Consider the following 24,913-nt stretch of genomic DNA (forward strand, 5'->3'; position numbering starts at 1 on the left):
CAATCCAAAATTCACAAATTAAGCAAATTGTTTGATAAAAAACTAGGGTTTTGTTTTTGTATGGTTCACCAATCATCTTCTAATCATTCCTTATTTAACACTTATATCAATTATCATTCTTTATAGGCTTTGCCACAAAATTGGGCAATCTATCTCCCCACGCGGTAACCAATTTTACAAGAGAAATCATTCTGCAATTGAGGTGGAATAGTACAGATTTTTGAGGAATAATTATTATAAATCTGAGTGATTTTTTTTACATTACTTTTTTCTTAATTTATTTCTAATTTAATTTTGACTCGGACTAGTCATCTCGACTCGGCATCAGGTGAACGAGACGAGACGCGAAACCAAGATTTCAAATCGTAACTTGGATTCGTTGGACGAAACAAATGAGGTGTGGACAGAGCACTTCTCCTATATTTTTTTAAGAATTACTATTGCCACACCAACTTCTATGGAATTCTTTGATGACTTGTATAGGAATTGGTGTTGCATTAGTAAACGTTGATGTGGTAATAGCAACTCTTTTTTTTTTTTTTTTCCTCCCCTCGTTAAATTTCCTCCATTTTTCTTCGAGCTTATTTTCCTCGATTTCTTCACTCCAAATCCTCTATGTCTCTGTCTCTCTCTCCAGATCGATCGACACACACAAACAAAACCCTAGAATCGATCGTTTGAAACCCACTTTCTTTGATCGATTTGTTCATATTTTGATCTTCATTTACAGATCGTTTCAGAAGTTCGATTTCCTAGGCCAGAAGTCAATTTTATGATTCTCGATTTTATCCAAAATGGTACTTCTTCCTCTGATTCCTGTTTATAGATCTATTTGTTTCAAATTCTACAGAGTTTTATTATGATCTTAATTAGAGAGAAAAAAAAAATCAAAATTTGGATAAATTAGGGTTGTTTTCTACTTTTCTTCATCAATGTTATTTAGTTGTTCGAGATCTTCATTCAATTTCTAGAGTTTCGATTGATTAATCTCCAACACAGACGATCTAAGGTTAGGGTTTATTTAAGAAGAGATGTTGAATAGAATCATAAAGCGAGGGCATCGCAAGGTCTCGAAGTCGGATCCGAACGAGCCTGCGATTTTTCGATACGGTGCATCGTCGGATGTCACCATAAACCACGCATCTCGAACCACTGTTTCTTCCTCTGTTGTAAATTCTCAACAACAGATTGGTGGAGTTTCAAATGCTGCAGCTGTTGGCCCGGATCGAACCTCGTTGTCGTCTGGAATCGTGGAAATCCTTCCCTTATTTAGAGATGTTGCAGTTTCGGATCGTCAAAATTTGTTTCTCAGAAAGCTTCAAATTTGTTGCATCCTCTTTGATTTTTCGGATACTTTGGAATCCGCTAGAGAAAAGGAAACTAAGCGACAAACCCTACTTGAGCTCGTAGATTTTGTTCAATCTGGTTCGGCAAAGATCACGGAAACTGTTCAGGAAGAAATGATACGGATGATTTCGATCAATGTTTTCCGTTGCCTTCCCCCTGCTTCCCATGAAAACACGGGCACTGAGAACACCGACCCCGAAGAAGACGACCCGTATCTTGAGCCTTCATGGACACACTTACAGATTGTATATGAATTGCTTCTGAGGTACATTGTATCGTCGGATACCGACACTAAGATTGCAAAACGATATATCGATCATTCTTTCGTTCTAAAGCTCCTTGATTTATTTGATTCTGAAGATCCTCGTGAACGGGATTATTTGAAAACTATTCTTCATCGAATTTATGGGAAGTTCATGGTTCACCGCCCATTTATTAGGAAAGCAATTAATAATATTTTTTATCGGTTTATATTTGAGACAGAAAGGCATAGTGGAATTGGTGAGTTGTTGGAAATTCTTGGAAGTATAATAAATGGGTTTGCTTTGCCTATGAAAGAGGAGCATAAATTGTTCCTTGTTCGGGCTCTTATCCCACTTCACAAGCCAAAATCTATTGCTTTGTATCATCAACAGCTGTCATATTGCATTACTCAGTTTGTCGAAAAGGATTACAAGCTGGCGGATACTGTTATAAGAGGGTTGTTGAAGTATTGGCCGGTGACGAACTGTCAGAAGGAGGTTCTCTTTCTCGGGGAACTGGAAGAAGTGTTGGAGGCAACCCACTCTGCAGAATTTCAACGTTGCATGGTTCCTCTTTTTAGACAGATTGGTCGCTGCCTCAATAGTTCTCATTTCCAGGTTTGGGTTATGTTTTTTTTAATTATTTTCCATCCTATAGGTTTATGTTTTGTTATATCTTTACTTTTATAATGAGAGAAGGCGGAGTAGAAGTGGTTCGGCACCAAAATTTGAGTGGTCATAAATACTTCCACTTTTATATTTAAATTTAATATAATCAGGTCGTTTTGGTAAAAACCCAAGAAAATTACAATAAATATGTAATCTTAAAAAACCCTTTAATCAATATTTTAAATTACAAATAAGCCCTTTTGATACATGTGTGATTGCCCATGCCACCTTCTAGTTAATAAAAAAAAAGTTTTTCCATGCATTTGTTGGAATGATGAAATTCATTTTTGTATCGTGGTTCGTGAAGACTGGTAGTGGTTTAAAATGATTCATCTAGAAAATGCATATTAGTTTTGGCAGTGAAGTAGTTAACATCTTCACACAAAGGAAATTTGTTTTAATTCTGGATGAGTAGATGTAATGCGGCAACTCTATCTCGGTTAAAGAGTTGTGCATTTTAATTGAATTGGATTGATTTTGAGTTTATGTGTTTTCAATGTTTTACTTATTTATGTTTCTTATTCTTTATCTGGTTTATGTATTAGGATTCCCCACCCCTCTCCATTTATGAACCTCGAATCTCATTGACTTCCAAGGTGTTAGGCTGTTGTGCCTCTCAGTTTTCCATGGCCACCAATTTTTCCATTCAACACTATTTTCACTATATCTCAAGGCCCTTGTCGTCATGTTGTTTACTACTACCTGCAGCAACGTCAGTTTAGAGCCCTGGACTTGTGCCAAAGTGCACTCCTCGCTGGTGTGATCATGGTGTTTGTTGTACACGCCAAACCATGTCAATCCTCATTGTTTTATTTTGTATTGTGGTTTTTCATTAAGTCCCTCAATTGTGCTCATTAGATGTGCAACTTGGGTGGGTTTGGTATGGTTGAGTTCTTAAGCTACTACTTACCCTAAATCCGACCTGGGTTGGTCATACCTGTTTCAAATGATGAAAAAAGGGAACTAGGGAAGGAAGAAAAAGGTGCAATGGAGGTGATGGTAGTTTTTTTTTTTTTGGGGGCGAGGGGGGGGGGGGGGGGGGTTGAGAAGCATAAGGGAGAAAAAAGAGATGATCATAACATAAGAAAGAGACCCCCTAAATCTAGGTTTCTTTTATAGCATATGAGGTTAAGCTTGAGCCCATACTCAATCTGAATCTTAAATATTCTAGTTTAAGCCAGGCCCAATGCTAAGTCTAGTTCTCTGAGGTCTGGTTGAGCTTGTCCATGTTTCAGCTCTACGCTCATTTCCAATTTTGTCTTTTCTAGTTGTACCGCTCATCCATCTCAACAAGACAACAACTTCATCTCTGCTATTCTCATTCTATGAACATATTTATTGATTTCCTTACATTTAGCTCCTTAAGGCAAGGGCGCAAGGCTTGTTTTTCAGTATCTTGTGAAATTATCCCTTTAGTTTGAGTAGTATATGTTGGTCACATGATACTCTGAAAGCTCCCCATACTTTGTCAATCCATCACCAATTTTATGGATTTCTTCCTCACCGATTTTCCCATATTTTTGGATAATCGAACCCAAATGATGGAAGAAGGTTTTTTTGGGCTATTTCTTTCGTCAATCTTAACTAGAGTCTGATCCCTAGGAGTGTCCTTACTAGAGTTTCACCTTATTTATTGTCTTGCTTCTATATATCTTAATCTTTTTGTTTCTAAAGTATCACTCCATATTTCCAAATTTGAATTTACAGTATCTCTAGTTTCATTGACGAATGCTACATCATCTTCAAATAGCATATATTAAATGATTTCTTCTTGATATTTGCAATTAATTCAACCGTAAGTAGTACAAAAAATTACAAACTTGCAGTCGGACCCTTTATACAAAACATATGTTAGTAAAGATGACTCATATACATGTTGCACACTATACTGAAATGCAAACGTGTGTGTGTATATATATTATGACACGTTATGTGATGGAATTTTGTGTTGTGTGCCCATGTTACTACATCATCGGCATGCCAAGTGGGGTTCTTTCAGGGGATCCAAGAGAGTTCTCTGGAGTATTGTTCTGTTTGTTATTTGTTGGGTAATCTAGAAGGACAGGCATAGCATTAAAAAGCCCATCAATATCTATAGCTGGCATTGAATATTTGCCAACTAGGTTGGCATGTGAAAGCATGGCAGGGTGTTAAATACCTCACATAAACAGCCTATCCAACACTAAGAACCAATGGAAGCTAGTGGTCGCCTCTGATGAGGAAACATTTTGGTTATGTTTTCCTTTGTCGTATGCAGATATAGACCCCCTGCCCTGCCTCAAACCCAAGGTTGGACATATTGAAAGCTAAGTCAACTTTAAAGATCGTCTCGCTGTATAAATTGGTTTTGTTTCATTGATAATAATAATAATAATAATTCAAAATCTAAGACAATTAGTCAAGTGTTTGTAGTTTGTACTATGAACACATGTTAAAAACTTGCATTGTCTCAACAAAGAGTTGGTGCCAAAGGAGGTTGGGGGGGGGGGGGGGTATAACCTCCTAGCTATTTTGTGCTTGGCATTTTTTTTTTTTTTTTTTTATAAGTAAAAAAATCCATTCAAATAGATTGTCGAGATTATTAGCTACAAAGGAGTACAATGCAAGAAAGCTAAAAGTCAGAAATACAATGCACTCAATCCCACCTACCCACAAAATCTTCAAAGAAAACCCCTCTAAACTCTATGCAGACCTTACATGAAAATACAAAAGGCTAAAAAAGGACAAAATCAAATCATTAACTAGCACACACTTCCCTTCAAAACAATGCCGATTCCTCACTGCTACATAATTTCTTTTAAACAACCAAATCCATGCAATGTTTTCACTAGCTTTTTGTTGCAACAATGCAAAATATAAGTCACTTGGCCTATCATTCTTCTTGCAGATAACACCTAGGTTCATAAACAACCATATTGGTAAATCCGTATACAATATTATCTTTGACCCCGAGCCATATTTATATCTGTAATTGGAAGAGAATGTGAAAGTAGGGGATGTCAAAGAATAATGCGGTGGACCCTAAAAGAAGAGATGTTGGCTTTTGCAATGAAATTGAAAAAAAAAATGTGAAACTTAAGAGGCAGAAATTGTAATAATGTGAGATGAAGTAGCTAAAGGCATTAAGAGAGGAATGAAAATTATTGGAAAAAATGACCCACAAGGAAACTTGGTGGTGAAATGTTATTTCCAAGAGGTCATTAGAGAAAAAAAGACATCCATTACAAAGTCATGAAAAATTTATGCCCTGTAATCATTGATGTCTTTAGTTTTTCTTTGCCCTGTAGCTCTTTGAGAGGCTTCCTTGGCCTCCTTGTACTTTGATTTTCCTTTTCTCATCAATATATTACACTTATCAAAAAAAAAAAAAAACAAAGTCATGAAAAATTACTAGAACCAAAGAAAACTTTAAAAACATAAAAACACAGAAAAAAAGAGTGAAGCTATGGATAAGGCATGTAAGGTTCTATACAAAATGTTGGGTACTAGAGAAGGCAAGAAAGATGTCTACAAGTTGACAAGAAAGATGTCTAACAAGTTGATGCTAGTTAGAGAAAGAAAAACTAAATGCTTAGATATTTTTAGGTGCATTAAAGATGAAGATGAGAGAGTCTTAGCGAGGGAATGGAGAGAAAGGTGGAGTGGTTATTTTCAAGAATTACCAAATGAGCATCACGAAAGTGATTTGGGGCTAGCAAGAGACATGGAGATTTGAGAGTATTCATACTTTCGTAGAATTAGGTTTTCAAAAATGAAAACAACTCTATCAAAGATAAAAGCTGGCAGGGCCTTAGGATTGGGTAGTATGTATGGGGCTTAGACCCATAGCTCAGTTGGTTTGACACATTGCAAAACAACTCTGAGGTCGTGGGTTCAAGTCCAACTTACCTATCAAAACAAAAAAAAAGTTTGAAGTTATTCAATAATATTTTAAAGACTAAGAAGATGTCATGAATGGAGAAAAAACACTGTAGTACCTATTTGTAAGAATAGATAGGATAACTGTACCAACTATCTAGTTATTAAACTTATGAGCCACATTATGAAACTATGGGAAATAGTAATTGAACAAAGGTTAAAAAAAAATGAATATATCAAGGAATCAATTTGATCTTATGCCAGGTAGATCAACTAACAAGGCAATCTTTCTACTTAGACATGATATAAAAACAAGGAGAAACGGGGAAGAATATTTCTATGATTTTGATAAAGCATATGACAAAGTACCTGGAGAGCTAAATTTGTGGACATTGGGAAGGAAATGAGTCCCGATTGGATATATTGACATAGTGTTGTGATTCTTGTGGGAGCAATAGAGAGGAGGCAAATGAGTTCCAGTTACGATTGATCTACTTAGAGATCAACTTTGAGTCTATATTTGTCTGCTATAGTTATAGATGAAGTAATGTTTATAATTTAAAGCACTTTCCTTAGTGTATGTTATTTGCAGATGGTGTAGTACTAAACTATAATTAAAGAGACTAAAGAGGGAGTCATCGCAAAACTAGAATTATAGAGAGAGGTGTTGGAGTCTAAGGTCTTTCAAATAAGTAGAACCAAGATCTAGTATGAGTATTAATTTAGTATTGAGTATTGACAACCGGAAGAAGAATGTATGATCTCTCCCAAAAGTATACACATTAGGATTGTGTGGCTTAAATGAAAATCTCTCATTGTAGTGATTCTAAATAAAAGGAACAGAGATCGTGAGGCATGAGTGTGTGGGTTGGGGAAGTTTGTAGATATATAAAGGAACGTGTGATTTTTATTGAAGAACTAAAACAATGGTGAAGGAGAAAAAAAGAAAAATGAGATTTATATGGGTATGGGCTGAAGAAGGATGCACCAGGATTGTACATTCTCAATAGAGCTTAGTCTCTGATACATTGTAGAAAATGAATTTATTAATGATTCCTGGATGATTATTACATGAACTCAATAAGGTATTTATAGATTACATCAACCATGATATAAAGGTTGGTCTGATATAAAGATCCTATTTAACATAATCACTCCTAATATTTAAATTTAAATATCTTAATAATCAATACTTCCTAATGTGGCGAATCCTAATTGTTATACCAAATATATCATTCTCCATCACAACCTACCATTTGTGTTGAGATACATTGATAATGATACAATGTATCTTATGCATCATATTATGATGCATCTTATTCTCTAACAATAAAATCATGCAATATTTCTGTGTTTAAATATTTGGGATATGGGTTTGATGATGATGATCTTGCATGGAATTGCATGAATTTCATTCCAAACCAACTTTTACTACTGGATTTTTTTTTTCGTTTGCTATCTTTGTTGTTTCATGAATGCTATTCATTTGCCATTTTTGATAATTTGTACTGGTTTGGTTTTAGTTGAAGTTCACGTTATTCCAAACCAATTTGTACTGTCTTGATGATTCTGTTTTAGTATAGAAATATAAGTCCCTAAGTGGAAATTATTGCTTTGGTATGAGGCATTAGACATGGTGCCTTTGAGAAGCACAACACCCTGCCATGTCCATACATTAGTAAAAGAAAGAAATATACAAAAGGTAAAAGAATGCATTTCTATGCACTTACCAAACAAAACTAGATCTAGCAAATTGTCAAAATAAAGGATGTCCAATTAATGATTCGATATGGGTCCATGGCAAAAAGCCTATAAAAATGTTGTATCCTAGTTCTATTATGGAGCAATAATGCTTGCTGTATGTCATGGTGGTCAACTATGTTTAAATTGTCGAGCTATAGAGAAGTAGAAATAATTGACTAGTGTTTCAAGGGAAACATTGTTGTGCTGATCAAAGGGGAGATATGGTTGCTGCAGAGGAATGATTACTTTATATTCTTTCTAAAATTGGCATGGATACCCATTTTCTTTAGCATGTTTGCTAAGGTGAAGCTAACGTGTCAGGTCGCTGAACGTGCCCTCTTTTTGTGGAACAATGACCATATTGTGAGCTTAATCGCTCAGAACCGCAACGTGATTTTCCCAATCATCTTCGAGGCATTGGAGAGGAACATTCAGAGCCATTGGAACCAAGTGATACATGGGTTGACTACTAACGTCCGGAAGATGTTCTTGGAGATGGACAACGAGCTGTTTGAAGATTGTCAGCTTCAGTATCTCGAGAAAGAGTCAAGGGCCAAAGACTTGGAAGAGCAGCGACAGTTGACATGGAAGAGACTGGAGGAGGTGGGTGCAGCCAAGGCTGGAGGAGAGGATATGGTTATGGTCAACTGACGAACAACTTGTGTTGGGTAATGCTCTTTTTTTCTCTCTTCAATCTGTTTCGGCTGTGTTTGCTTCTTTATTTGTCTGTTAAATAGTGCCGGGGAAATCGATCAAAGCAGTGTAATTTAGAAATGTATCAGAAAAAAAAATGTGGATAATGTGCTACAGATTGTGAATGCTTGTCAAATTTTTTTCCTGCTGAAGGAATTATTGAAAAGTAATCTGTTATTGAGATGTTTGGCTGTTCATAATGACTTATTTACACAAATAATAACTGGTAGGATGTTTTCTGATGTGTTCTCTTGTTCCTGGGCTAAATATACGCGATTTTCTGATGCCCCCTGGCATGGCATGTGTTAGAACATAGATCTGTTTTCCTCGGGATATACTAGGAAAAAGATCTACGACTCTGCACTAGCCTCGTCGACTGAGTGAAAATTTTCTAGTCAGATTATTATTGTAACAAAGAAAGAAGTTTGATTCTGAACCCAAAAATGAACAGATCAACAAAATATACGAATTTAAGATCATCCCGACTCTTGAATTATAATCTCTGTGTATGATATTTTGATATTTCGATGAGTTCATGAGCCTTATGAAGCTGTTAAATGGTGTGTTTTAACGTTGAATTGTATATACCAGCACAACATTAGCTCAAAAGCAAATAATTTCACTAGTCTCTCACCACACTAAGGGTTATTGAAGAGATGAATATATTGAAACAGGGTTACGAGATGTAAAACTTTCCCCAATTTTTCCTAAAAACCATTTTTTTCGAACCCTTGTTTTGATTTGGGCGTGAAAGCATTTTCCAAAGATCCATCCCCATTTTGATGTAAATGCAGGCTACCCAATAAGTGTGAGATTTGCAATGGACCTCGCTGTTGTCGCCGATCCAATGAGTTATTAAATCATATCCGTATCAGATTGGGTCAACATTTGATTCCACAATACTTGATCAGGTCCTTTTAGACACCCAAATTGTTGATTTTACGCTATTTGATTCGAGCATGGGTTAAGATCTCTCGATGGAGCTGAATGATGAAAAATGCTCAAATCCAACGGCTGAAAATTATCAATCAGGCTGAATTTTTGGTACATGGGTCCACTAATGGGTGCCCAATTTTCTTAGTAGCAATGAACAATCCCATCTAAGAATCAAAAATTTCTAAGTCACATCCAAGTTTTGGCTCTTGGAGAGTTGAGAAAGTAAGATATTTTTGCAATTGGGGTCCAAATGAACAGTCTATATCAGTTCTCTAGTCCATCAATAATTCTTTATCAGCCCCATAGTATTACACTAAGTTACTACTGTCTCTCAACTTTGATGGCGAACCAATCGATTTTACATCAGTTTTATCTTCTTTTGATCGAACAACTAGTAGAATTGGTAGTATTTTAATAAAATAGTTCCAGGGTTATGGATACAAAATTCAGAAGGTTCTCAAAACTAGTTGGTTATCACAAATACACAATAATGTCAATTTACACCCCAACATGCCATGTTGTGCTGTAGAAACATCCAAACAAACTAAAGTTTGCTTGAAAGTGAAGAAAAAAAAAAATGGTCCAAAGCGAGAGGTCCTCTGATGGAATGGGATACCAAAGGCAACCTTCCCCATTAGTCCAACTTGGTTTGTATCAGATTTTATAAGAAAATCAGATCGATTCAAATAAAAATACAAATTGATCCGAATGAATTTGGTAAGTTTTCGGTTCATTGGTTTGATCCATAAAACATGATGTTGGACTCAATTGGAATAGAGTGTGAAACGGCCACATAGGGCATTTAGTCTCTAAGTTTTGGGCAGCCATTGAAATACCCAAACTATCATTTTCTCATCTTCTTCACATATTTAGGTTTTTCTACGGCAATTACGATCATTTTCAAAAATCTTTGATCACGAATGATGAATAGAGAATGATATTCTCTTAATTTTGAACATCTAGATGTTTTTTATTTATTTATTACATTGTAACTTTCGAATCTCAACATTAGTGTCCTTTAAGTAATTTTCCCAATAAAAATACAAATCGATCTTTGACTAATTGAACCAAGGTTGAATCAATTTGGTAACTTTTCGTTCATTGGTTTGATTCAGAAAGCATGTTGTTGGACTCGATTGAAATAGAGTGTGAAACGGCCACACAGAGCATTAAGGGTATGATGATTATTCATGGAAATGATGCGAGAAAATAATTTTCCATGAAAAGTGCAATTTTTAGCGATATTATTCTCTAATGGTCACCTCAACCCCGAAAACAATAAAGCGAACGCACTTTTTGACATTTTCATGATGCTATCAAACCTCAAAATTCACTTTCCCGAGGAATTCATCCTTCGAGTAATCATACATGTGGATGCTAAAGCTAAGATTGACAAAATAGTCCCATAGTCGATTGATTATGTTTGAGATGGTCAAGCAAATTAATCATGATTATGATGACTAAAAAGAGATTTTAAGACTTTAATTATGATTTTTTTTTCCTTCCCTTTTTCTATAATAATCAAAATTATAATAATAGATGAGCAATTTGTGTGGTGGTGGTGGACAAAATCAAAAGAGAAGATATGATTAGAAGAGACAAGAAAATAAATGGTGGTTGTTGTGGTGGTGATGCGGCGCTCCCGAAGATCATTCCAAAGTAGTTAGTATCTCCTCCTCCCCCACCATCTCCACCCGACCCCACCACCGTACCTGTCCCCGTCCCCGTCCCCGTCCCTGTCCCGCTGCTGCCGGGGATGGTGCTGGCCCCACCATTGCTGAATCCCGGATAAGATATGCTCTGACTGTCATCCAAAAAACACAACAAATTGTAATTAAATTGAAGTCACTTCATCCATTCTTCAAACACACGTCTACCATGTGCAATTCTTTTGTGATTCATGAATAATGTTGAAGTGACCTCAAGATTGGACCTCACATCACATCACTCATCCTGACGTGAAAGTGAATGAAATCTTATATGATTCCTATTCACTTTCACGTCAAGATATGCAACCTAAAGTCCAATCGTAAGGTCACTCCAGCAAGACTAGTGATATTTATATAAGAATTGGTGTGGCATTAGTAAATTTTGGCGTGGCACTAGTTACTCTTTTAAATCATTCATCAAACATTAACCCATGGTTTATGCCACTTTTTTATTTTTATTTTTATTTTATTTTTAAACTATGGTCCAGATCATTAATTTGATTGAATAACTTGCAATAAATTTAGTTAAATAAGTTTTGTGATCAAATCTCTGGACAATCATCCATGCCTTGGGAGTTATATATTACAATTTTAACCCAATTATGAACTAAACTATCTGTCAATTATAGACTTAATGTCATTAGTAACCTCTCAAATAGGGTTTTTTGCATCTTGGGTTCGTCATATATCTCGAGGTGTCACATGTTTCCTTTAGTTTAAGCATAGTTTATTGTAATAAACATTTTCTTTGACATATTAAATACTTGAAATATTTAAAATTAAAATTAAAATTAAATAAATTTTATTTTAAGTTATGAGATGAAGAATATAGATAAAATAATGGTGGGCTGCAGAAATGTTAAAAATTGGGTCCAATAGATTCTCTGGCAGCCAATAGTAGAGAATATAATGAAATCACGTTCCCATTTAAATTCTCCAAATATCCCAATAAAAACAAGCTGTCATTCGGACTATAGTGATAGAAAGTTTTTTTTTTTTTTTTTTTTTCAAAAAGTCGGCAAAAGATTGATAAAGACATAAAAATAATGGAGAAATTAAAAATAAAAATAACTTTTTAAAGTATAAATTTTTTATATTTTAAATGATAAAATAACACTTTCAAAAAATAATAATAATAATAAAAGTTTTTAACATTGGGATTTATTACATTTTCTCGAGATATGAGTAAAAATATCTACGATTATGTATGCACCCTCACATCAGAAATGTGAGAATCGCAGTAAATCCAATCTCACAATAATATTAGTGTAAAAATAAATCGTAATTTTTAAAAAATTTACTGATTAAATCACGATAGTGATTTTTAAAAATATCAAATATATTTTAAAAAACTTTGCGACTTTTTGAAGAAAAAAAAAATCGTGATTTAATCGATAAGATTTAAATCGTGATTCAAAAGCGACGTCTTTTTTATTTATTATTATTATTTTAAATTATAAATTTTTGTCAATATGATTCGGACAGGCCTAGTCATGCTAGATTTGTCACTAGATTTTGAAAAGATAAAGTGTGGTTACATATGCTGATGTAGACCTACGTGTCTTAAGAAAAGGAAAGAATAGCCTATTTTACAAAAACAGTCATGTATTTTGTCGAAATTACCGACCCGACCACCTCCTAAAATATTTATCCAAATTCCAAAGTATCATATATATCAACTGTTTTATGTTTATTTGAATTTACCTTAATACCTTTCTGAATTTTCCTTTGCTTTTTGAGTAACTCAGTAAGAGTTGAAATAGTACTATGTTACTAAGAGTTGTAGTTTAAAAAAAATTATTTTTTACTAATAAATTTTAATTTTAAATTTAAGAGTTTGATAGAAACTTAGTAGCCGTTCAGTTTCAAAATCTTGACTCAAGTTAAAAAAAAAATATTAAGCAATTTTTTTTTTTTGTATTTGAATTTTTAATGAAATCTAAAAGATTGTGGTGTTGAATTGCCAATTTACCAGTCTATTTGAACTCAACGACCCTGATAAGGTTTGAAATGTTTCTAAGTTATATATATGAATAATGATAAAATGACCCCCCCCTTCCCCCTCAAATTCTCTTGAGATGGTGTTGTGCATAAAACCTTAGATTTTTTCTTGGGATGCACATCCCCATAAAATATGTGCAGTTGTGTATCCTGAGGAGGGAGTTTGTCAGAGGGAGAGTTAGAATATCGACTATTTTTTAATTTAATTATATATATATATGGATAATGCTAAAGTAATATTAAAATGTATATCGTGGAGGACATTTCTGACGTGGGTGTGCGTCAGAACCAATATATGCTTTCATCGAGATCTCACTCATAACTTAATGAAAAACATTTATAGTTCTGACACACATCCATATCAAAAATATCCCCATGATGTACATTTCAATGCTACCCCGGCACAACTCTCTCTCTTCTCTCTCTCTTTATCTCTCTCTCTCTCTCTCTCTCTCTCTCTATATATATATATATATATATATATATATTCGAATTTACTTTTTTTAACCTTGTTTTCGTTCTTGTTGGGAAAAAAAAAAAAAAAGTAGACGAATATGAAAAAGGCTAATGATAGAGGCATTGGTAAATGGGATTCGAAGTTTGGAATCCACGGTTTATTGGCTGCTCCAACGAATCAATGTATGCATGTATAACGTGGAACTGGAAGAAAGTTAATAAAGTAACTAACATACCTGATTGGACCCAAGACACATGCATTTATGGTGAGCTGATCAAAGAAAGTAACAAACATACCTGATTGGACCGAAGACGCCTGCATTCATGGTGAGCTGATCAATGACGGCGGACGATCTGGGTTCGACGCTAGTAGCTTTGGCGTATTGTAGATCAAGTCCTGCCCCAGATGGTACAAAAAACGCTCCATTTACCAACATATCCCCTTCTGTCCTCCAATTCCAATCACTCCATTCTCCTTCCTCCGTTTCCACGCGTTTCGTCACCTATTGCCCCCACCACAAATAAACCCGCACTCTATTATTCTATTATTATTATTATTATTATTATTATTATTATTATTATACAACGTTTTTCTTATTTTTTATTATTATTTTAAATTCAATATTTTACCAAGAATTTAAATTATTATTTTTTAAATTACAAAACATCTCAAGTAAAATTACACTTATATCCTCTAAAATAAATAAATAAAACAAAATAAGAAAATATATTTTAACAATTTTCCAATATGCAACTCGTTAAATTAAGTTTTAAACACACCATCAAATGAAACAAATCCCTATTGTTAATTTTACCACTCAACCAACTCTTAAAAGCTTTCGAAAAATATAATGAATAATACTGAAATGACCTCAGATTGTACCTCATATTAGACATCCTTGACGTGGAAGTGAGCAGAGATCGTAGATGCTTTTAATCAACGACTCGAATATAATTTGTTATAATGATAAGAGATGGAGTAGAGGATTGTTGGTAGCGAAATTTTTATTCAATTTTTTTTTTTTTTCATAATAAATTTAAGCTTACTAAATATTTCAGTTGTTTTAATTAAATCATATAAATTTACAAAGAAACACTTCCATAACTAATTAATTAATTTGTTAAAATTATAAAATATCTTTTTAACCTTTAAAAAAAAATACCTTGATCTTTAACATTATAATGAGGTAAGGGATAAGGGTCTCATGCAAATTTAAAATTGCCTTAAATTAATATCAATCTTAAATTATCAAAATACCCTTTTTAATATAATAGATCAAAACTATGACAATCATTTGATTCAAAAATGATAATTATTTTCAAAAATGATAAATTTCTAGAATTAAAATGAACCACTCAGCATTTTCGTGTACCATTTTGAAAATTATATGAGAGATTTTTGTTCACAGAAAAGTTAATCTTAAAATTTCACAGAATTCCAAATGACCAATTGCATGAAGTCTAATGAGAATAGTTTTATAAATGGGCCTTGTTAACGTGTGCCTTAGTAGAAATGGGTTTTTGTATAAAAAATGCCCTTAAAAAATTATCTTTTTTTACCAAAATACCCCCATATTCCAATTTCAAAAGTGTATTTATTGCACTTTAACATATGCCCTTAATACACGCAAATTCATGTGATTGATCAATTCGAGATTCTGTGAAATCTTGAATTAATTTTTCTGTAAGTAATTTATTTTTTTCAAGTCCTCTGTAAAATTTACCTCTTTGGCATTGGGATCAGGAGGCGCAATATAACGGTTACCCTGGCTATTAATCGTGGGATTCGCACTACCACCAATCGCATACATCTCCCACTGCGTAAAATCATTATTAACGACATGGATGTAGCCACGTCGACACCTTGGCATTCTCTGAACCAAAGCTTCACCAAAATGGTTAAAAGCAATGGTAACCTGCATTCCCGAATCGGGTATATAGTTATCATTATGACCCAGAAGCATAACTTCGTTGTGATGCGAGAAATAGCTGTTTGATATAGTAATCCCAGTGGACCCCATTATTGCATCAATCAAACCATCCTTACAATATGATAAAGAACAATGATCAATCCATATTTTACTTGATGAGAATATGGAGATCCCATCACCATCTGATTCGGATCGGTACCCGAAATGGGTCGGACTGGAACGGACATTAGCTTTACCAGAAGGGACACAGTGATGAATGTCGATGTTATGGATGATGACGTGGCTGATATACTGAAGAGTGATGCATCCTCCACCAATGATTTCGATGTGAGCTCCTCTGCCATCGATGGTTTTGTAACTGTTTACGATTAATTCTTCTTTGAGCCTTATAAGCATGTTAGCTGAGAAGATGATCCATAGAGGTTCGGTTTGGATTACTGCGTGTCGTAACGTACCGGGTTTTGGGTTGACTGGGTCAAGGTCGGATGAATCTGTGACTACGTAGAATTGACCATTTTTGCCACCTAATGCGTCTCGACCGAACCCAATTCCACAATCGGCTAACTTTTGACGGTTAGCTTGCCAATTTGGGTCACATCTCCAACAATCATCAATGGGGTTGCCTGTTAGACATGTAGAGAGGTCTTTCTCTTGAAGACCCAACATTTGCCTTCTTGAGATAGACACATTTACTTTCCTGGAAAAAACAGAGGAACACAGATTGAAATTTTGAAAAAAAAAAAAAATAGTAAGTTTAAGATGGACAAATTTACTTTTCTAGAACAAAATGGGTAACCTAGACTAAAACTTTGAAAAACAGAGGAACCCAGATTGAATTTTAGAAATTTTTTTGCAAATTTAACATGGACACATTTACTTTACTATTAAAAAAAACAGAGGAACCAACCAAAATTGAAATTTTGAAAAACAAAATAGCAAATTTCAAATGGACACACTTACTTTTCTGGCAAAAAACAGAGGGACCCAGATTGAAATTTTGAAAAAAATTAGCAAAATTTAAGATGGGTATTTATTTATTACCTTTGAACGTCTTGAACAACTGATTCAGGATTTGGATGTTGGTGAGGAAGTGTGAGATTGAGATGAGTTGCTCTAATAATGGAAAATAAAAAGCTTAAGAGACAAATTAGTTGAAGAAGAACACAGGTGTTGAGAAGCATCTTGAATTAATGTCTGCAAACCCAATGATTTCTTCTTCTTGAATGAAGTAAAGTGAAATTTAGAGAAATGGGGAAGTTTTATATATAATTACAATAATAATAATGCATTTTATTACATTACTTTCTTGCGAGGGTTTTGGGTTTTGTTTATTTGAAGTAGAAGAAAAGAAGAAGGGAGGGAGCAATGGTGTGGAAGAATAGAGATGAAAGATGAGAGTTGAGAGAGAATCACCTCTCCCTCTCAATCTATCTCTTGTTTCTCCCTTAATCTTCTCTCAGTAACATTCCTACCTTGCTTGTTAATCATTCTGGAACCTTTTTATCCAAAAAACTGAGAGAGTATAACTAAAAACCATTCTTAAAGGCTAATGTAGGAAAGGTAGATTATATAGATTATTTAATATCTGAAAGTCCTTTATTTCAAAATTATTTTAATTTTTCTTTTTGCTGTTATAGATATATTCTTTGCTGATAGAATCTAGGTCTTGGTTTGCGCTTTTTTCTAGAGCTGCTATTGGCACCCCAACTTTTACTTATTATGCTCCAATTGAAAATAAAGAAATAATTAAATGAAGGCAACGGTTAGGGGCGCTCACAAACTATTGAAAACTTAATTTTTACCATGATTAGAGCACCCCACCTATGTCGACATGAACATTTCGACATTGAAGGAGGCATGTCGGCATGTTCATGTTGACATTGCATGGTCAATGATGACATGAACATGTTGACAAAAAAAAAGAAGAGGGTGCTTTGATCAATTGTGGTGCCCTAATTAAGCGAATGGTTATAAATAAATAAAAGTTGGAGTGCCAATAAAAGCTCTTTCCATTTTTCTTTTGGTTAGATTTCTATTTTTTGGATTTAATATTTTACATGAGTCTAATCATAATTTTAAACAAGTATTGAAATTATTTGAACGAGTGTTATAATGTCTTGTAATATTGCAATTAAAATACGAGACAAACCTTTGTAATTTTTGAAGAGTGTTAAGGTATGATAAATAATTTAACAAATTGGGGTGCCAATAGCAACTCTAAACTATAAAAGTTGTTCTTAAAAGGTTAAAAAGTAGGAAAGATAGAGGGTTTATCTGAAAAAGTCCTTTATTTCAAATAAATTTTAATTTTCTCTCTCCATTTTAGATATATTCTTTGGAGATAGAATAAAAGTCGTAGGTTTGGGGCATTTTTGTTTGTTTTTTTAATTTGTGGGGTCTGTTTAATTTAAACTTCGGCAGCCAAGCAAAAAAAAAAAAAAAAAGAGATATTATATTTTATTATTTTTAATATATAATAATGAAATTAAGATAGAAAAAGCAAAAAGTGTTTTTAAATTGAAGCGTGTAAACCAACCAAAATGCGTAGGATCTATGCTTTTCTTGAGAGTCGGTTGAAATGTTAGAGAAGACTTTAACAATTGCAATTAATGGTTGAAAATGAAATTAAGCTGTTTTCATCCATTTTTTTCTCTACAAAATGCAGCCTTGTGTTGATTTATTAGGCTGAAAATTCAATATTCTTCTCCCCTTGTTCTCTCTCAACATTTCCTAAGAGACGGGTCCCTTTTTGTTATTGAAAAAAAAAAATTTAAGAACAAAAAAAAATTATCTTTCTCTTTCTGTATCTTTGTTGATTTAAAGAAAGTTCTTATGACATAAATAGTGGGAGAAAGCGATTTCTACTTTCAAACTAGCACAATTCATTGTAAGTTCATTAGTTCATTGCACATGTGGATCACTAAAATGTAGCTTTAGATTAAGCTTTTTATGATTCTCTTGACGGCCTGATGTGTCATTCCCTTCGCCTTTTCAATTGGATGAAAACTTTTACGACATATCTTTATCTAGATTGGTGTTATATACGTAAGAATATATTTTGAGTCCTGATGATATAACTCGTCAAGTGGCATACTCAAATGACTCCATGAGGTGGTCAAGTTTGAGAATTGTAGATCTGTAAGTCTTGGGATACATTTTTTATGGAGAAGTGCAATTGTGTATCCCGAGACATACAGATCTACAGTACCTGATCTTGTCACGTCATGGAGTCATTTGAGTATGCCACCTGGCGAGTCATATATCATGACTCATATATTTATTATGGTCATTTGTTGATGAGGTGGATAGGTTTTTATTCAAGTAGAGTGATGGTTCAAGTTAGGATGACTCTGACTTCCACCTAAACGTTATTAATGTCTGTTTGGTCATTTTAACATGAGAGATAAAAGGAGGGAGAGATCATAAGGAGACCTAGAGAGTTGGGGAAATGTGATAGCCCATAAGAAGAAAATATAAAGAGATGGGAGGTGATAAAGATACGAGCACTGTTCTCATGTGGAGAATTTTATAAGGGATTCCTTTATCTTAGGGAAGGTGAATTTATAGAAATGTTTGATGGGTCAAAGAGACTATGAAGACCCAATATGATGCCATGTCAAAAACTTTAATGTCTCTATTAGTGAAATTAGTGCTTTTATTATAGTTTTTTTTTAAATAAAAAGAATAAAAAGATACTTGTATGAGTAAAAAGTTAAGAGGTATCCTAGATGCATGGGGGAAGCTAGTAAGGAGGCAGTGAGGGCTGTCCCATTTGCCCCTACCCCTACCTCCTCACCTCCCTCCAATTTTTGCCCTCCCCTCCCCCATCTTCATTTTTTCAAGATGACATTGCCTTCTCTCATATACTAATTGGAAATGATCTAGATATTATTTTCTTCAACTTTCAACCAAAAATCTCTAAAATCTTCAAGCTTTTCACCTGTACCAATAATTATAGTTTGCTTGCACTATAAGAAAATTTTGGCTCCACTCCTGCCTAGATGTACTTGTGTCGTCCTGAAACTCGTAGTCATGGGAGGGGCGAGTTTAAGCATTCCCAATAACCAAGATACTGTGGTGGGAATTATGATACCTTGTACATATCAAGACTCAGACAATAACTCGAAAAGGGAAGCATCTTGACATGGATGAGATCCTATTAAAAACTGTAAACATCATGGTTGAGAGTCTCGCATCAACATGTAATTGTCAGGAAATTAGAAACCATAATCGCCCAATATCAAGGAAAGCATTGTTGGCATGATCTTAGTGGAAGAAGTTAATTAGAAAACTACATACTCAAGAAAAAAGAGGTAAACTTGTAAAGAGTAGAATAGAAATTTCTTCATTTTATTTGGTTGATTTCAAAACCTAAAACACATTGAAGCTGACTTAAGGCGGAGGCTATTTGGTAGGTCCTACATCGATGCCCAAAGGTGGAGAAGAAGACCCTAATCAAGAGGATCATAGTGGAGATCTCAAGATGTATGGATTGATAGAGAAATATCCCCCACAATACTCCATTTTGATATTGAGCCAAAATGTGAACCACCTCATTACATTCTTAGTTTACATATTGTATACATATATACTTCATCAAAAGATTTACATGTACCCAAAGCATCTTCCTAAAATGCTATTGAGGTCCAGGGAATACTTGCATTTACTTTTTTATTTTTTGTGCTTATCGTGGGTATCCCCACCCTTCAGGTGAGACTAAACCCATAGTCACACACAATGCTCTCTTGGAAAGTCCTACGTGCAATTGGTTGAGTCGAAGGTCAACTGGACCTTGGAGGGTGGCCCAAAGGAATTCATAGCTTCGTGGGGCTTTGAACACTTGATCTACCCTTCCTAAGGAGTTTATCAAGGCTCGACTTTCCACTAGGCCAAACCCCTTGAGGTTAATACTTGAATTTACTTGGTTCATGAAATCTACTATTGGTCCATGAACTCCACATTCATCCTAATTAAGCCAACCAATTGTGGTGAATTCCATTTTGGTTTGTGTTGGACATGAATCATTAATATAAAGAGTATCCCATGTGGTGCACAAAAGAAATAAGGTAGTAGTTTACAACCAATTCTCCGGAGTTATAACTATCAATTGTGCTAGCATCACCCTCTCCCCCCACCCCCGCCTTCACCTTCGTTTTCTTATGATAATAGTTAAAATCACTTATTTTGGCTTTTTGACCACATATTGAGAAAGAATCTTGAAAGATCTCCCTCTTGAGAGATTACTTAAACAAGTACACATGAAGGAAAGCTATCTCATTGATTAAGGGTCTATCGTCCTCAATGAAAAATAAATCCCATACTATAAAACTTGATCCCAACATTCATCGTTCAACAACCTAAAATTTTGAAGTGCACGATGCAAAAAGGATACGTAATTGCCAACGTCTACATGACAACCCTAGGATTCCTACGATAGGAGGCAAGAATCATAAAAAAACAGTTCACTAATGGTAGAAAGTCTAAATCCTGAAAAGGGAGGCTCTCCCAACTCTATGGACAAAAGGTAAAAAATTATTCAAGGGAACCCATGCATTGATTGTTCAAACGCATGCATGCGTTGTTGGAAGGAACACGATTCTAAGTGGTTAAAGGATATACAAGTATGAATGACATGAGTAAAATAGCTAAAATTGACTACTTAAATCCACCCTGGATGCTCATAAAAATGAAGGAAAAGGGTACATAATTCTATATGGTCAAATATAATACTTCATGCAATAGAATTTTGAGCAGGACAATAAAGAGTAAAGTTAAGATCATCACATTAATATGACTTTTTGAAACTCTTGTTTTATGCATTTTTAGGTATGATTTCTAAATAACCCCATAGGGTTGGCCTAGTGCAAAGCCGAGCCTTTATAAGCTCCCAGGAGGGTAGGTCAAGTATTCAAAACCCATGAAGCTATGAGGCCACCCTTGAGGGTCTAGTTGACCCTTGACTGAGGTGGTGCGCATGACTGCGAGATTAGTCTCACTCGAAGGGTGGGGATACCCATGATAAGCCAAACAAGAAAAGAAAAAAGAAGGTATGACTTCTAAACTAAATCACCAGTCATCTTGAAATTTCGGTTTGTAGGCTAACATATAAGGTGAATGGGCCCATAAATTTTGGATATGTCGATATCAAACTTTTTTTTATTGATACCTACATCAAACTTTTACCCATAAAAGTTCCCAACATATCTCAAGATCATGCATTATTAAATTAAAACAAATTTTTTATAGGACCAATCACTAAATTATGTGACATTCTTGCCTTGCTTTTCCTTTAATCCATCTTATACTTTATGGACATGTTTTAGGTATTGGTGCATTTCCTCGAGATGGAGGAGATGAATCTAAAAAGTGATGGTAAAGATTCAAAGTTCAAACAATAAAGAAACAAACGTAAATTGAGGAGAAACGTAGGCATCTTTTTAGGGGCCTACGTTCTTCTCGAGCATCCAATCCAATCTAATCTAATCGAATCAATCCATCTTGGAAAGTTTTTTGGGTGGGCCCACAATATTTTTTCTTTTTATCCAACTTGGAAATGAGAGTCAAAAGATGATGATTTTATATTTTTTAATGCATATGAGAGGCCAAGTGCGGGACTTTAATTTTAATTCCACATTATTTGACGAAAATGCCCTTTTCTTCTCAAAGGTTTACAGTAAAACAGTAACATTTCCCGTGATATTGGGGACTGTTTAACTGTCAAACAAATTCATCTCACCAGCAGTTAGTAGTTAGGTTCTTTAAATGTCCCACACCAATTAAATATTGACACGTGGAAATAAGTCTCTAAAAGACACATGGAATCTTATCCTCATTGTGAGGAGCAGTTGGACAGTACAGATATCCAACCAATCAAACACCAGATAGTAAATTCGTAATCTATTTTGGGAGTTGTGTAAATGTTACGTTGTCTCTTCTCCTGTTACCATGTGCACTCTCTATGGAAAGCTGTTAATGGATAGTTCGGAGCTCAACTTGGGGAATCCAAAATTGATTAAAGAATCGTGATAATTCGACCACCCATGTGACACACTCAATCGACTTTTCCGACGTCACAAGTTCGAGAATCGTGGATTTGTACAGCTCGAGATACATAACTTGTGTATCCCGATCGAACCATTTATCTTGAGGTGTATAGATCCATGGTTCCTGAACTTATCATGTTAAGAGAGTTGATTGAGTGTGTCACGTGGATTGGTTAGATTCTCACGACTCTTGATTAAAACATACAGTCGTGATAAAATGATTCTCCCACGTGACATACTCAATCGACTCTCTTGACGTGACATTTGTTAGAATCGTAGATTTGTATTTCTTGGGATATACAATTATATATATTTATGAGGATGTGCAGTTGTGTATCCTGAGAAGTGTAGATCTACGATGCTAGCACATGTCACGTTAAAGGAGTCGATTGAGTATGTCACGTGGGGGAGTCATTTAATTGATACTCTAAAAAATAAATAGATTGGATTAATCAAAAATGATAATTCGTCAGATCAATTCTCTATCAAATCCCAAAACATCACTATAAGACCAATTGGATAATGGCATATGATCCAGTCCGACAAACACAAGGACAGAAGGTTGGGAGCTCATGGTTTTGATTATGTCACTGGGAATAATGATGGACTAGCCTTATTAAGTTAGTAAGGATTTAACCCTTACCAATAGTTATTGAGCTCAATTTGTGGCATCCAAGACCATGATTTGATGCTTTGGGATTGTAGAGTACAAAATTCTATGAATTTTGAGTCTTTTATAAAAAAATATTAATTTTCACCATGGAATTTTAATTTTAAATTTGGGAGTTAGGAGGAAGTTTTGTAACTATACATTACAACACCTTGGATCAAGATCAATTTTTTTGTTTTGTTTTGTTTTGAATCTAAGTTTCTCCATGAAATCTACAGGGCTTTGGTGTTCGGATTGCCAATGTGATTATCCATTTGAGCAAAATGACTTTTAGTAAGGTTTAAATAACTTAGTAAGGAAAGTGTTGTTTAAAGAAGATACTCAAATATACTCAACTAGTAAGGAAAAAAATCTATTATTATGTGCACATTACACGTCACTTGAGTATTTGGTTTTTAATTTATTTTTTTGTAGTCAGTCTATCACTACCCTATTACTATCTAACTTGTTTTAATTTGTTACAAGTAATATCTAAGAGTGACAACGTGAGAAAAAGGGTAAATTCAAAGGTCCTTGGCGTCGAATTTACCCATTTTCACGTAGTGAGTAATTGTAAGGACCAATATTTGAAATACAATAGATCGTACACATATAAACAGGATGTATGCATCAAACAACGACCTATCGTGGACATATCTGTTGGAAATGTCTTGGTGAACTGAAAGAATTTGATGAAGGTGATTTTTTTGTGTAAGACTTCAAGGCTCAAATCAAATTCAATTTCTTTTAAACAAATATTCCCCCTACTGGTTAGAACCATGACTATGTCTATCAGGACCCAAAACTTGAGAGAATACATCATTTCGACCTGTAATATCTGTTGAGCTATGTGAAGTCTAGTTATGTTTGATCCGGTTGACGACTTGACCCGAATAATATTGCGTGATTTTTTATGGGAGATTTTCTGAGGCTTTGTAGCCTATTGTGAATCCTATGCGCAATATATAGAAATCGTTTTTTTGGTGATTAGGGTCTTTGGTCTTGGTTGTCATTTTTTTAAGACTGTAATCGCACTTTTATTTTCTTATTGATAATAGTGAATCCCTACAATTCCGTGGACATAGGTAAATTGCCGAACCACGTAAATACTGTCTTGTGCGTGTGATTGTTTTCTTTTTCGACGTGTATTTTTTCTCTATTTTTTTGTTTCTCACAGGTTGAGAATTTCAGGTTGAATTCCCTACAATATCTTGAGAGCCTTTTGCTAATTTATTTAAAAGTTCTTTTATCTTGTCCTGCAAAATATTAAAAAAATTCTTAATACCTTCAAATTCATCTACATAACATCACGTGTCACACCAATTAGAAGTTGTTTTGACTCAACGTGCTTGATAAATCAATCCAATAACACCTATAAATTCAATTTTAAAAGTCTCCTTAAAAGTCCCCTCCCCAAGAATCTCTGAAAAGAGGCAAATTTACCTAATATTTGGAACTATTTTGAGATAGAGAGAGAATTTGAGGATGTTTTGATTTTGTCTAATTCTCCCATTCTTGGAACCATAGCCTTTCTCTTAGACGGGTCAAAGTCATAACAAGTAATCAATCTATTCAATAACACCATAATGCAAGTAGGTTCCACACTCCCTAGTACCATCTGATTGATGCACTAGCT

At 34.5% G+C, this 24,913-nt stretch overlaps 2 protein-coding genes across 2 annotated transcripts; one reads left to right on the plus strand and one right to left on the minus strand.

The window, feature by feature from the left end:
• The first annotated feature begins 574 nt into the window (after nt 1-574).
• LOC147384828 (serine/threonine protein phosphatase 2A 57 kDa regulatory subunit B' beta isoform-like) lies at nt 575-8,735 on the plus strand. Its single transcript, XM_086426912.1, has 2 exons — nt 575-2,207; nt 8,181-8,735. Exons 1-2 carry the CDS (start codon nt 1,032-1,034, stop codon nt 8,508-8,510), a joined length of 1,506 nt encoding a protein of 501 aa, XP_086283038.1. The 5' UTR covers nt 575-1,031; the 3' UTR covers nt 8,511-8,735.
• A 2,190-nt stretch (nt 8,736-10,925) lies between these two features.
• Nucleotides 10,926-17,138, minus strand: LOC147384829 (putative pectate lyase 5). Its single transcript, XM_086426911.1, has 4 exons — nt 16,627-17,138; nt 15,379-16,282; nt 13,952-14,157; nt 10,926-11,292 (listed from the first exon to the last, which is right to left on the minus strand). The coding sequence occupies exons 1-4, from the start codon at nt 16,764-16,766 to the stop codon at nt 11,016-11,018; spliced, it is 1,527 nt and encodes a 508-aa protein (XP_086283037.1). The 5' UTR covers nt 16,767-17,138; the 3' UTR covers nt 10,926-11,015.
• Nucleotides 17,139-24,913: the final 7,775 nt, after the last annotated feature.

Source organism: Akebia trifoliata, chromosome 15, assembly GCF_017979445.1.
Source record: "Akebia trifoliata isolate Shusen 1 chromosome 15, ASM1797944v1, whole genome shotgun sequence".
NCBI classification, from domain to species: domain Eukaryota; kingdom Viridiplantae; phylum Streptophyta; class Magnoliopsida; order Ranunculales; family Lardizabalaceae; genus Akebia; species Akebia trifoliata.

Excerpts from the sequence above, each read along its gene's own strand:
- LOC147384829 (XM_086426911.1), bottom strand. The coding sequence starts at position 16,766 with ATGCTTCTCAACACCTGTGTTCTTCTTCAACTAATTTGTCTCTTAAGC. Across the intron at positions 14,158-15,378 it reads CTGATCCCAATGCCAAAGAG|GTGACGAAACGCGTGGAAAC; the intron begins GTAAATTTTACA and ends TGGGGGCAATAG. Across the intron at positions 11,293-13,951 it reads GGCGTCTTCGGTCCAATCAG|TCAGAGCATATCTTATCCGG; the intron begins GTATGTTTGTTA and ends TTTGGATGACAG.
- LOC147384828 (XM_086426912.1), top strand. The coding sequence starts at position 1,032 with ATGTTGAATAGAATCATAAAGCGAGGGCATCGCAAGGTCTCGAAGTCG. Across the intron at positions 2,208-8,180 it reads TCAATAGTTCTCATTTCCAG|GTCGCTGAACGTGCCCTCTT; the intron begins GTTTGGGTTATG and ends CTAACGTGTCAG.